At 44.6% G+C, this 12,871-nt stretch overlaps 1 protein-coding gene across 2 annotated transcripts in view; it reads left to right on the top strand.

Moving 5' to 3' along the window:
* LOC110509822 (G-protein-signaling modulator 1) overlaps positions 1–12,871 on the top strand; it is a 67,393-nt gene that overhangs the window by 49,187 nt on the left and 5,335 nt on the right. For both annotated transcript variants that reach the window (XM_021590947.2, XM_021590946.2), the window contains exons 12-13: positions 11,841–12,003; positions 12,315–12,520. In XM_021590947.2, coding sequence (XP_021446622.1) covers positions 11,841–12,003; positions 12,315–12,520 — 369 coding nt within the window. The remainder of the gene's footprint in view (positions 1–11,840; positions 12,004–12,314; positions 12,521–12,871) is intronic.

Genomic DNA, 12,871 nt, shown 5'->3' with positions numbered 1-12,871 from the left:
CAAGTTGCAAAGGCTTTTATTGACAATTACATGAAGTTGATGCAAAGAGTCAATATTTGCAGTGTTGACCCTTCTTTTTCAAGACCTCTGCAATCCGCCCTGGCATGCTGTCAATTAACTTCTGGGCTACATCCTGACTGTTGGCAGCCCATTCTTGCATAATCAACCCTTGGAGTTTGTTTGTCCACCCGTCTCTTGAGGATTGATCACAAGTTCTCAATGGGATTAAGGTCGGAGGAGTTTCCTGGCCATGGACCCAAAATATCGATGTTTTGTTCCCAGAGCCACTAGTTATCACTTTTGCCTCATGGCAAGGTGCTCCATCATGCTGGAAAAGGTGTTGTTTGTCACCGAACTGTTCCTGAATGGTTGGGAGAAGTTGCTCTCTGAGGACGTGTTGGTACCATTCTTTATTCATGGCTGTGCTCTTAGGCAGAATTGTGAGTGAGCCTTTTCCCTTGGCTGAGAAGCAACCCCACACATGAATGGTCTTAGGATGCTTTACTGATGGCATGACACAAGGCTGATGGTAGTGCTCACCTTGTCTTCTCTGGACAAGCTTTTTTCCTGATGCCCCAAACAATCGGATAGGGGATTCATCAGAGAAAATGACTTTACCCCAGTCCTCAACAGTCCAATCCCTATACCTTTTGCAGAATATCAGTCTGTCCCTGATGTTTTTCCTGGAGAGAAGTGGCTTCTTTGCTGCCCTTCTTGACACCAGGCCATCCTCCAAAAGTCTTTGCCTCACTGTGCGTGCAGATGCACTTACACCTGCCTGCTGCCATTCCTGAGCAAGCTCTGTACTGGTGGTGCCCCGACCCCGCAGCTGAATCAACTTTAGGAGATGGTCCTGGCGCTTGCTGGACATTCTTGGGCGCCCTGAAGCCTTCTTCACAACAATTGAACCGCTCTCCTTGAAGTTCTTGATGATCCGATAAATGGTTGATTTAGGTGCAATCTTACTGGCAGCAATATCCTTACCTGTGAAGCCCTTTTTGTGCAAAGCGATGATGACGGCACGTTTCCTTGCAGGTAACCATGGTTGACAGAGGAAGAACAATGATTCCAAGCACCACCCTCCTTTTGAAGCTTCTGTTATTCGAACTCAATCAGCATGACAGAGTGATCTCTAGCCTTGTCCTCGTTAACACTCACACCCGTGTTAACGAGAGAATCACTGACATGATGTCAACTGGTCCTTTTGTGGCAGGGCTGAAATGAGGTAGAAATGTTTTTTGGGGGTTCAGGTCATTTTCATGGCAAAGAGGGACTTTGCAATTAATTGCTATTCATCTGATCACTCTTCATAACATTCTGGAGTATATGCAAATTGCCATCATACAAACTGAGGCAGCAGACGTCTTAAATTAATATTTGTGTCATTCACAAAACTTTTGGCATGACTGTATATCCTTTTTTTTTACCCTACCCTCATTAAAACCCACCACCTTATTCCAATGCTTTATCCCTGTTTGATTCTATCCCATGCCTGAGGGGACTGGACACTACCGCTAACACACCCTGTAACTCTTATGAAGTGAAATCGCATATCCCCAAGTACTTTTCTGCAGCTGCCACCACAACATCTATTTTCTTACGTACCATCTCTGCAGTACAGTTGATAACCATTGCTATGAACACTAAGAAGCCAACCTTACTGAAACATATCACTCATTGGCCTATCCCTCTGTTCTGGCACAGATCTACTATTCACAGGGATCCTCTCAGAATCCCTCACCCTTGATCCACCCTCCTACTTTCTTCACTGCCTCAGAATATGACATATTCTGCACTACTTTGACCCTGGCCACCTCAACCTGCCTCTCTGACCCTGGCCACCTCAACCTGCCTCTCTGACCATGGCCACCTCAACCTGCCTCTCTGACCATGGCCACCTCAACCTGCCTCTCTGACCCTGGCCACCTCAACCTGCCTCTCTGACCCTGGCCACCTCAACCTGCCTCTCTGACCCTGGCCACCTCAACCTGCCTCTCTGACCCTGGCCACCTCAACCTGCCTCTCTGACCCTGGCCACCTCAACCTGCCTCTCTGACCCTGGCCACCTCAACCTGCCTCTCTGACCCTGGCCACCTCAACCTGCCTCTCTGACCCTGGCCACCTCAACCTGCCTCTCTGACCCTGGCCACCTCATCCTGCCGCCTCTTTTACCGGGCAACTCTGATCCCCAGAAACATGGGCACCCCTACAGTTGACAATGTTTTCCACTAAAGCAACACATTCCTCTATTCTATGTCTTCCTGCACGCTTCCCACATCTTGGAATCTCCCTCCTACACACTGCTGCAACATGCCCATAAACGTGACACCTGCAACTCTGCAGTGGATTCAGCACAAAACCAGACTGCGTCACCTCTGTTTCCCCACACTCACCACCGGATCTGCATCGCACCAAACAGCGAGCGTCACAAACACCAGGAATCAAGGGTCTCTACCTACATTAATGAGCACAAGGTTATCATGCTTTAGAAAGCTGCAGTCCTTGCAGATGAGTATGAGTTTGTGTTGACCTAAAAATACCTTCAAACAGGGCACAAAGTACTAATATCCCTACACAAAAAAACTATCCAGAGAAGTCCTCTCTCACTACAAGGTTTGTCTTTTCCACCAGCACCCAGAGACAAGGATGGACAGAACTGGTTATCCGTATTTGCCAGTTTGGCTTTACTGCCACGAGAAAAGCCATATTTGTCTCTGAGTCTGTCCTAAGTTGAAACAGAACATTTTGAGAGAAAAAGCTTTCTTCTTGTGGGAGCCCTCCAGTGCATTAAGTCTCTGGTTGGGACTGGTTTATCTCCTAAACAAGATCAGATTTGAATGAACCCTTTGTTTCAGAAGGGTTTGTATCTCTGCAGAGTGGTGATGCTGTTAAACAGCCAATGAAGATACTGGAAGACACTGGGGCCGCCCAGTCCTTCATTTTGTTTGACACTTCAGCAACTGGTGACTGTGTTGGTTCAAGGCGTGGAGATGGGTTGCTTGTAGAATGTGGAACTCAAGTCTGATCTTGTTTCTGGTCGCGTGGTCGTTGGAGTGAAGCTACCCTACCTGTGAAGGGAGTCTTGTTGATTTTAGGCAATGATTTGGCGGGAGGGAAAGTTGTGGTGAATTCTGTTGTTTGTTAGGTGCCAGAGTAGAGGAACCTGATGGGTTATCAGAGAAATACCCTAGAGTGTTCCTACCTGGTGCTTTCCCACGTGCTATGTCTAAGAAGATTGCTGAGAGCAAGTCTAGTTTTGAGGAGTCTCACCATATTTGATCTGTCTGAAACATTTCTGTGTGGTCCTGACTTTGCAGCCTGGTCTCAGTGACTAGACGTAACGTAGTAAATGTTATTCGGGACACACAAATATTATATGTTCTGTTTGGTATGTTTACTTAAGGCAAACAGGAAAGTAGGGTGGTTGGTTGAGGTGCATGGGTGGGAGTATAACGAGAACATCTAGCAACCCTGGGGTTGCAAGTTCGAATCTCTTCATAGACAACTTTTGCATTTCAGCTAATAAGCAACTTTTCAACTACTTAGCATGTTAGCTGACCCTAACCTTAAACTTAGTAGCATTATTGTATGTTTTACAAATTGGTAACATTTTGGAAATTTTTCAAATTCGTAACATATAATACTAACTGTAATTCATAACATCAAATGTGAATTGGCTAATGGTCATCCACAAATTAATACATACCACACGAAATGTAACATATCATACTAAATTGAGTGTTCAGATTTAAGTACAGAATAATACGAAATGCTCTGAGACCAGATTGGATTTTGGTAGAACTCCTGAGTTGACCTCTCCTTTGAAGACCCCAAAGGAGAGCGGGTTGGTAGGACCTCTGAAAAGAGAGAGGATCCTTACAGTTGACACTGTTTAGGAAGCAGCTGATTACTGAACAGAAAAAATATGCTTCTCTCTCCCTTCTTTTTGCGGAGATACTGTACATCCAGTGAATGAGTTTGAGTGGGTTACTTTGACAAAGATGACGTTATGAGGTGAGAAAATAGTATTCCCACGACACTTTTATTCAAGGCTACAGGCCCCAGTGTATCTCAAATTGTCGTTCCAGTTACACTCCGACAAGAAATACTGTACTTATGAGGGTAGTATTGCAGGCCATCTTGGGGTCAAGATGTATGACCGTATCTTGCATAACTTGCAACCTAGGAAAGGTAGTGGGTCAAGGAAAAGTCTGACCATTCATGGCAAAAGTGGAGGCCATTATTAAGCTTCCTGTGCCAAGGGCGAGGGGGAGTGAGGGAGGTGGCGAGAGAGGGAGGTGGCGAGAGAGGGAGGTGGCGAGAGAGGGCGGTGGCGAGGGAGGGCGGTGGCGAGGGAGGGCGTGGCGAGGGAGGGCGTGGGGAGGGAGGTGGCGTGGGGAGGGAGGTGGCGTGGGGAGGGAGGTGGCGAGAGAGGGAGGTGGCGAGGGGATGAGGGAGGGAGGTGGCGAGAGAGGGAGGTGGCGAGAGAGGGAGTTGGCGAGAGGGAGGTGGCGAGGGGGAGGGAGAGAGAGATGTGGCGAGGGGGAGGGAGAGAGGTAGAGGGGGAGAGAGGGGGAGGGAGAGAGAGGTGGCGAGGGAGAGAGGGGAAGGGAGGGAGAGAGAGAGAGAGTCGGAGGGAGATGGTGAGGGAGGGAGGGAGATGGCGAGGGGAAGAGAGAGAGAGGGAGGGAAAGAGAGAGTGAGAGAGATGGTGATGAGAGATGGGAGAGAGAGGGAAGTGGTGAGGGGAAGAGAGAGAGAGAGAGAGAGGGAGGTGGTGAGGGAAAGAGAGGGAAGGGTGGAAAGGAGGAGAGTGGTGGGGGAAGAGAGGGGAGTGAGTCAGGCGTGTGTAGAGTGAGGGAAGGGGAGAGCGCTCGGAGAGAGAGAAAGGGAAAGATCGGAAAGAGAGGTGCTTGTGTGGTAAGTCACTTCATACTCTTTATCAAAATTATTGTTTGATGGATGATAGACTAGTTAGATAGCAACACTAAGTGTTAGCCTAAATGTCTGTTTTTTTTTTTGCTTTGCCAGAGAGTCAGACACATTTAAATGCATTTATAATACCCAGTAAAGCAACGTTTGAAGGGTAGTCTAATTTTGTTATGAAGTTGCTGCTGAAAAGTTGCTGCTGAAAATGTGACCGCCTATAGCAATATCACTGTTGTATCGTACTACTGAACATTCTAGTCTCTGACCTGATTCTGGTTATCTTGTTCACTGTGAGTTGCCCTTTATCTATATCACGCTGCACCAAATTGAGTTTTAAAGGTTTTCAATTATCAAAGCAAATGTTTAGTCAATCTAATTTGCTACCAGAACGTAATGGGATTGTACGTTGTGTATCCAGTTAGATTTGTTTGGCGATAATGCTTGGTGTTGATTGTGCCATAATGGGATGTCATTATGGTATGACATCCAGGGGGATAATAACACCATCAGCCATTACTGATCCATGATGTGTCCTATGGTTTACCGCCTTTGATGTCTACCATTAACCTGCCAAGGCATTTATCATCAACATGGAGGCAGGATCACACACTTCTTCAGTGCAGAGAATCATGTTAATGTATCCTGAGGGTGGAAATTGGAGATGGCTATACTGTAGTACTGGGATGTTGATTCAGTACACATTATTTGTAACATAATATGTTGATGAATAACACTGAGGTGTTGATAGCTTTGAAAGGTCTAGTTTCATTATTCATGTGAAATTTAGAGTGGACAAGAAAGGAGGTTTATTTTTACATTATGTCAGGTGACGGATTGAGCAACCTTGAAGATCTAGGCCAAGGTATATACCCTAGGTAGGGCATTCTCAGCACTGAGGGACATAATTGGTCAGATTGTGAGAAGACTGTTATGCTGTTAGTGGTGCGTACTGGCGGCAGAGAAGTCAGACGCTGGAGAGCAAAAACTGTTTCCAAACGGCGCAGTTTAATAACAAAAAACCCCACCGGAAAACAGAACAATCAAATAATGGGTATATAACCCGACACACACCAGGACAGACGTGCACAAGCACTTACAACAAACAATACCGACAAGGACATGAGGGGGAACAGAGGGTTAAATACACATGTAATTGATGGGATTGGAACCAGGTGTGATGGAAGACAAGACAAAACCAAAGGAAAATGAAAAGAGGATCAGCGATGGCTAGAAGGTCGGTGACTTGGACCACCGAACGCCGCCCGAACAAGGAGCGGGACCAACTTCAGCGGAAGTCGTGACATATGCGCTATTCCAGGCAGTATCAAAGGCATATTGTGTCCAAAGTGCTAGGAAAAGGTTAAGAACAACTTAAACAACAACAACTTGATTTTTAATGCAACACACAGATCGCCAAAATTATGTAGAGGCAGTGCTGGAAAAAGTACTCAATTGTCATAGTTGAGTAAAAGTTAAGATACTTTAATATAAAATGACTCAAGTAAAAGTCAGTCACCCAGTAATATGCTGATATCTCCCTCACTAGCTTTAAGCACCAGCTGTCAGAGCAACTCACAGATCACTGCACCTGTACATAGCCCATCTGTAAACAGCCCATCTATCTACCTACCTCATCCCCATACAGTATTTATTTATTTATCTTGCTCCTTTGCACCCCAGTATCTCTACTTGCACATTCATCTTCTGCACATCTACCAATCCAGTGTTTTAATTGCGCTATTGTAATTACTTCACCACCATGGCCTATTTATTTCCTTATCTTACCTCATTTGCACTCACTGTATATAGACTTTTTGTTTTCTTTTGTTCTACTGTATTATTGACTGTATGCTTTGTTTATTCCATGTGTAACTCTGTGTTGTTGTATGTGTCGAATTGCTACGCTTTATCTTGACCAGGTCGCAGTTGCAAATGAGAACTTGTTCTCAACTAGCCTACCTGGTTAAATAAAGGTGTTCTCAACTAGCCTACCTGGTTAAATAAAGGTGTTCTCAACTAGCCTACCTGGTTAAATAAAGGTGTTCTCAACTAGCCTACCTGGTTAAATAAAGGTGAAATAAAAATAAAATAAATGGAACTGCTAAAATATACTTGAGTATGAAAAGTAAAAAACCTTTAACATTCCTTATAATAAGCAAAGCAGACAGCAGGATTTTCCATGGGGCACACTCTAACACTCAGACATAATTTACAAACAAAGCATTTGTGTTTAATGAGTCCGCAAGTACAGATGCAGTAGGGATGACCAGCAGTGTTTTCTTGATAAGTGTGTGAATTGGACCATTTTCCTGTCAGGATGTAACGAGTACTTTTGGGTGTCAGGGAAAATGTATGGAGTAAAAAGTACATTATTTTCTTTAGGAATGTTGTAAAGTAAAAGTTGCCAAAAAACATAAATAAACTCAGCAAAAAAAATAAACGTCCTTCACTGTCAACTGCGTTTTATTTTCAGCAAACTTAAAATTTGTAAATATTTGTATGAACATAAGATTCAACAACTGAGATATAAACTGAACAAGTTCCACAGACATGTGACTAACAGAAATGGAATAATGTGTCCCTGAACAAAGTGGGGGGTCAAAATCAATAGTAACAGTCAGTATCTGGTGTGGCCACCAGCTGCATTAAGTACTGCCGTGCATCTCCTCCTCATGGACTGTACCAGATTTGCCAGTTCTTGCTGTGAGATGTTACCCCACTCTTCCACCAAGGCACCTGCAAGTTCCTGGACATTTCTGGGGGGAATGGCCCTAGCTCTCACCCTCCGATCCAACAGGTTCCAGATGTGCTCAATGGGATTGAGATCCGGGCTCTTCGGTGGCCATGGCAGAACACGGACATTCCTGTCTTGCAGGAAATCACGCACAGAACGAACAGTATGGCTGATGGCATTGTCATGCTGGTGGGTCATGTCAGGATGAGCCTGCAGGAAGGGTACCACATGAGGGCGGAGGATATCTTCCCTGTAATGCACAGCGTTGAGATTTCCTGCAATGACAACAAGCTCAGTCCGATGATGCTGTGACACACCGCCCCAGACCATGACGGACCCTCCACCTCCAAATCGATTCCGCTCCAGAGTACAGGCCTCGGTGTAACGCTCATTCCTTCGACGATAAATGCAAATCCGACCATCACCCCAGGTGAGACAAAACTGTGACTCTTCAGTGAAGAGCACTTTTTACCAGTCCTGTCTGGCCCAGCGATGGTGGGTTATTTGCCCATAGGCGACGTTGTTGCCGGTGATGTATGGGGAGGACATGCCTTACAACAGGCCTACAAGCCCTCAGTCCAGCCTCTCTCAGCCTATTTCGGACAGTCTGAGCACTGATGGAGGGATTTTGCGTTCCTGGTGTAACTCGGGAAGCTGTTGTTGCCATCCTGTACCTGTCCCGCAGGTGTGATGTTCAGATGTACCGATCCTGTGCAGGTGTTGTTACACGTGGTCTGCCACTGCGAGGACGATCAGCTCTCCACCCTGTCTCCCTGTAGCGCTGTCTTAGGCATTTCACAGTACGGACATTGCAATTTATTGCCCTGGCCACATCTGCAGTCCTCATGCCTCCTTGCAGCATGCCTAAGGCATGTTCACGCAGATAAGCAGGGACCCTGGGTATCTTTCTTTTGGTGTTTTTCAGAATCAGTAGAAAGGCCTCTTTAGTGTTCATAACTGTGACCTTAATTGCCTACCGTCTATAAGCTGTTAGTGTCTTTACGACCGTTCCACAGGTGCATGTTCATTAATTGTTTATAGTTCATTGAACAAGCATTTGAAACCGTGTTTAAACCCTTTACAATGAAGATCTGTGAAGTTATTTGGATTTTTACAAATTATCTTTGAAAGACAGGGTCCTGAAAAGGGGACATTTCTTTTTTTGCTGAGTTTATTAAAGTACAGTACAGATACACCAAAAAACGACTTAAGTAGTATTTTAAAGTATTTTTACTTAAGTACTTTACACTACTGTGTAGAGCCAATAATTGTACTGCCAATGATTGCATTGGGCTAAAACTAGAGAATCACACTAATAGCCATTCCACAAACAGCTTCCTCATATTGAGTTGCACCCTACCAGAACAGCCTCAATTCGTCAGGGCATGGATCTACAAGGTGTCAAGTGTTCCACAGGGATGCTGGGCAATGCTTCCCTACAGTTGTGTCAAGTAGGCTGGATGTCCTTTGGGTGGTGGACCATTCTTGATACACACAGGAAACTGTTGAGCGTGAAAAACCCAGCAGAGTTGTAGTTCTTGACACAAACCGGTGCGTCTGGCATCACTACTATACCCCGTTCAAAGGCACTTCAATCTTTTGTCTTGCCCATTCACCTTCTGAATGGCACACAACCCATGTCTCAATTGTCTTAAGGCTTAAAAATGTCATACAGATTTTTTTTTGTCACTGGCCTACACAAAATACCCCAGAATGTCAAAGTTCAATTTTGTGTTTAGAAATTTGTACAAATTAATAAAAAATGAAAAGCTAAAGTGTCTTGAGTCAATACTGTAGGTAATCAACCCCTTTGTTATAGCAAGCCTAAATAAGTTCAGGAGTAAAAATTTGCTTAAGTTGCATGGACTCGCATTCTGTATTTTCTAATGCCTACCTCATGTCTGTATGCTATACATACAATTATCTGTAAGGTCCCTCAGTCGAGCAGTGAATTTCAAACACAGATTCGACAACAAAAATCGGGAGGTTTTCTAATGCCTCGCAAAGAAGGACAAATATTGGCAGAAGAGTGAAAATAAAAAGCAGACATTGAATATCCTTTATTAACTACACTTTGGATGGTGTATCAATACACCCAGTCACTACAAAGATGCAGGTGTCCTTCCTAACTCAGTTGCTGCAGAGAAAGGCACTGAAGTAAAACAGCAAAATATGTGTCAAAGAAATGCACTTTATGTCCTGAATTCAAAGCATTATGTAAAGGGAAAATGTAACAATACATCACTGAGTACCACTCTTCATATATAAAAATAAACTGAATAGAGCTAAGCTCAGGCAAAATCCTAGAGGAAAATCTGGTTGTCTACTTTCCAGCAGACACTAGGAGACATTCACCTTTCAGCAGGACAATAACCTAAAACGCAAGGCCAAATATACACTTCAGTTGCTTACCAAGAAGGCAGTGAATGTTCCGGAGTGGCAGAGTTACAGTTCTGACTTAAATCTACTTGAAAATCTATTGCAAGACCTGTAAGGGGTTGTATAGAAATTATCAACAACTAATTTGACAGAGCTTGAAGGTATTTTAAAAATAATAATGGGAAAATGTTGTGCAATTGTTGTCCAGGTGTGGAAAGCTCTTAGAGACTTACCCAGAAATACTCTGTAATCGCTGCCAAAGGTGCTTCTTAGATTAGATAGATAGATATCTGTATTTCTATCTATCTACACTACCAAAAATACCTGCTCGTTAAATATCTCATTCCAAAACCATGGGCATTAATATGGGAGTTGGCTTATTAACAGCCTCCACTCTTCTGGGAAGGCTTTCCACTAGATGTTGGAAGATTTTTGCAAGGACTTGCTTCCATTCAGCCACGAGCATTGAGGTCAGGCACTGATGTTGGGCGATTAGGCCGGCGATGTGGTTGCGGTCAGGGCTCTGTGCAGTCCAGTCAAGTTCTTCTACACTGATCTCAATAAACCATTTCTGTATGGACTTAACTTTGTGCAAGGGGGCATTGTCATTCTGAAACAGGAGAGGGCCTTCCCAAAACTGCTGCCACAAAGTTGGAACCACAGAATCGTCTAGAATGTCAATTTATGCTGTAGCGTTAAGATTTCCCTAGCCCGAACCATCGGCCTAGCCCGAACCATGAAAAACAGTCCCAGACCACTATTCCTCCTCCACAGAACTTTACAGTTGGCACTATGCATTGTGTCAGGTAGCATTCTCCTGTCATCCACCAAACCCAGATTCGTCCCTCGGACTGCCAGATGGTGAAGCGTGATTCATCACTGCAGAGAACGTGTTTCCACTGCTCCAGAGTCATTGCACATGGTGATCTTAGGCTTGTGTGCAGCTGCTCGGCCATGGAAACCCATTGTTTCCCAACAAATAGTGTTTGTGCTGACGATGCTTCCAGAGGCAGTTTGGAACTTGGTAGTGAGCGTTGCAACCGTGGACAGACCATTTATATGCGCTAAGTGCTTCAGCACTTGGTGGTCCCGTTCTGTTAGCCTTTTTGGCCTAACACTTCAAGGCTGAACCGTTGTTGCTCCTACACATTTCCACTTCACAATAACTGCACTTACAGTGGGGCAGATAGCAGGGCAGATATTTGACGAACTGACTTGTTGGAAAGGTGGCATCCTATGACGGTGCCACGTTGAAAGTCACTAAGCTCTTCAGTAAGGCCATTGTACTATGAATGTTTGTCTATAGATATTGCATGGCTGTTTGCTCGATTTTATACATTTGTCAGCAACGGGTGTGGCTGAAATCAATCTCTCATCTGAGAAGGGGACCGTGATCTCAACTTGACTTGCTGTTTAAATAAAATCCAGAACACCACTCGCCCCAAACAAGGTATCATCTTATACCATTTTTTTATTTGTTGTATTTTTTATTTAATCTTTATTTAACTAGGCAAGTTAGTTAAGAGCAAATTCTTATATACAATTACGGCCTAGGAGCAGTGGGTTAACTGCCTTGTTCAGGGGTACAACGAGAGATTTTTACCTTGTCAGCTTGGGGACTCGATCTAGCAACCTTTAAGTAACTGGCCCAATGCTCTAACCACTAGGCTACCTGCTGCCCCACGAGCCAAACATGAACCACATAAAAAGGATATAAGAGACAATTGAGTCATTGTCTGTGGTGTGAGGGGTTGTGCTGCCTCTTCTATCACTTAGCGTCCATGTCTCTCTGTTTCAGAAGCTAAGTCGTGACCCCTCTGACGAGGACTGCTTCTTCGACCTCCTCAGCAAGTTTCAGAGCAGCCGCATGGACGACCAGCGCTGCCACCTTGACGACCCGAATGTAGAGAACGGAGAAAACGGCGAGAATGGAGGGGCTGTCTCTCTTAATGAAATGCTAGGTAGGTTAGCAAATTAGTGCTGTTACGACAGTCTAAAGCTAGAGGATCCCTGATACTACTTCCATTAAGGATCTGTTGTGAATCTGTTTCGGTTTGAAAGGTGTACAAATCCAAATTCTAGGAGAAACCTATGTGAATGAGGATCCCTGAATTCCATTACTTCCATTAACTTCCTTTCACGTCAATGTATGACTCAATGCATCACTCAAAGCACACATTGCCGGACATCTCTAGTCAGAAATGTGTGGCATTGATTTTTTGGGGGGGTCAATTACAGTAAAGGAATATAATCCAACTCCCTTTTCTCTCAGATCCAGCGCTCATCACCTCGCCCCAGACAGAGGAGCTGTTTGACCTGATCGTCAGCTCCCAGAGCCGTCGCCTGGATGACCAGCGGGTCAGCGTCAGCAACCTGCCCGGCCTCAGGATCACCCATAACAATCTGGGCCACCTGTGTGTTGACACAGACCCCCAGGAGCCCAGCGATGACTTCTTCAACATGCTTATCAAGTGCCAAGTAAGGCCATGTCTCACTGCCTCAGCATCTCTATGGGTTGAATCTTAACCTTAGTCTCCCATTGACATCCATCGATGCGTAATTTAGGTAAAATACACATATTTGTGCTTATCTCAGGTTATGCAGGATTCATGAATTGCAGCACTCATGAATTGCAATTTTAGATGTACAGTGCCTTGCGAAAGTATTCGGCCCCCTTGAACTTTGCGACCTTTTGCCACATTTCAGGCTTCAAACATAAAGATATAAAACTGTATTTTTTTGTGAAGAATCAACAACAAGTGGGACACAATTATGAAGTGGAACAACATTTATTGGATATTTCAAACTTTTTTAACAAATCAAAAACTG

This window comes from Oncorhynchus mykiss, chromosome Y (assembly GCF_013265735.2).
Source record: "Oncorhynchus mykiss isolate Arlee chromosome Y, USDA_OmykA_1.1, whole genome shotgun sequence".
Taxonomy (NCBI): domain Eukaryota; kingdom Metazoa; phylum Chordata; class Actinopteri; order Salmoniformes; family Salmonidae; genus Oncorhynchus; species Oncorhynchus mykiss.
Note: the sequence above shows the minus strand (reverse complement) of the source record. Positions and strands in the feature narration are given on the sequence as shown.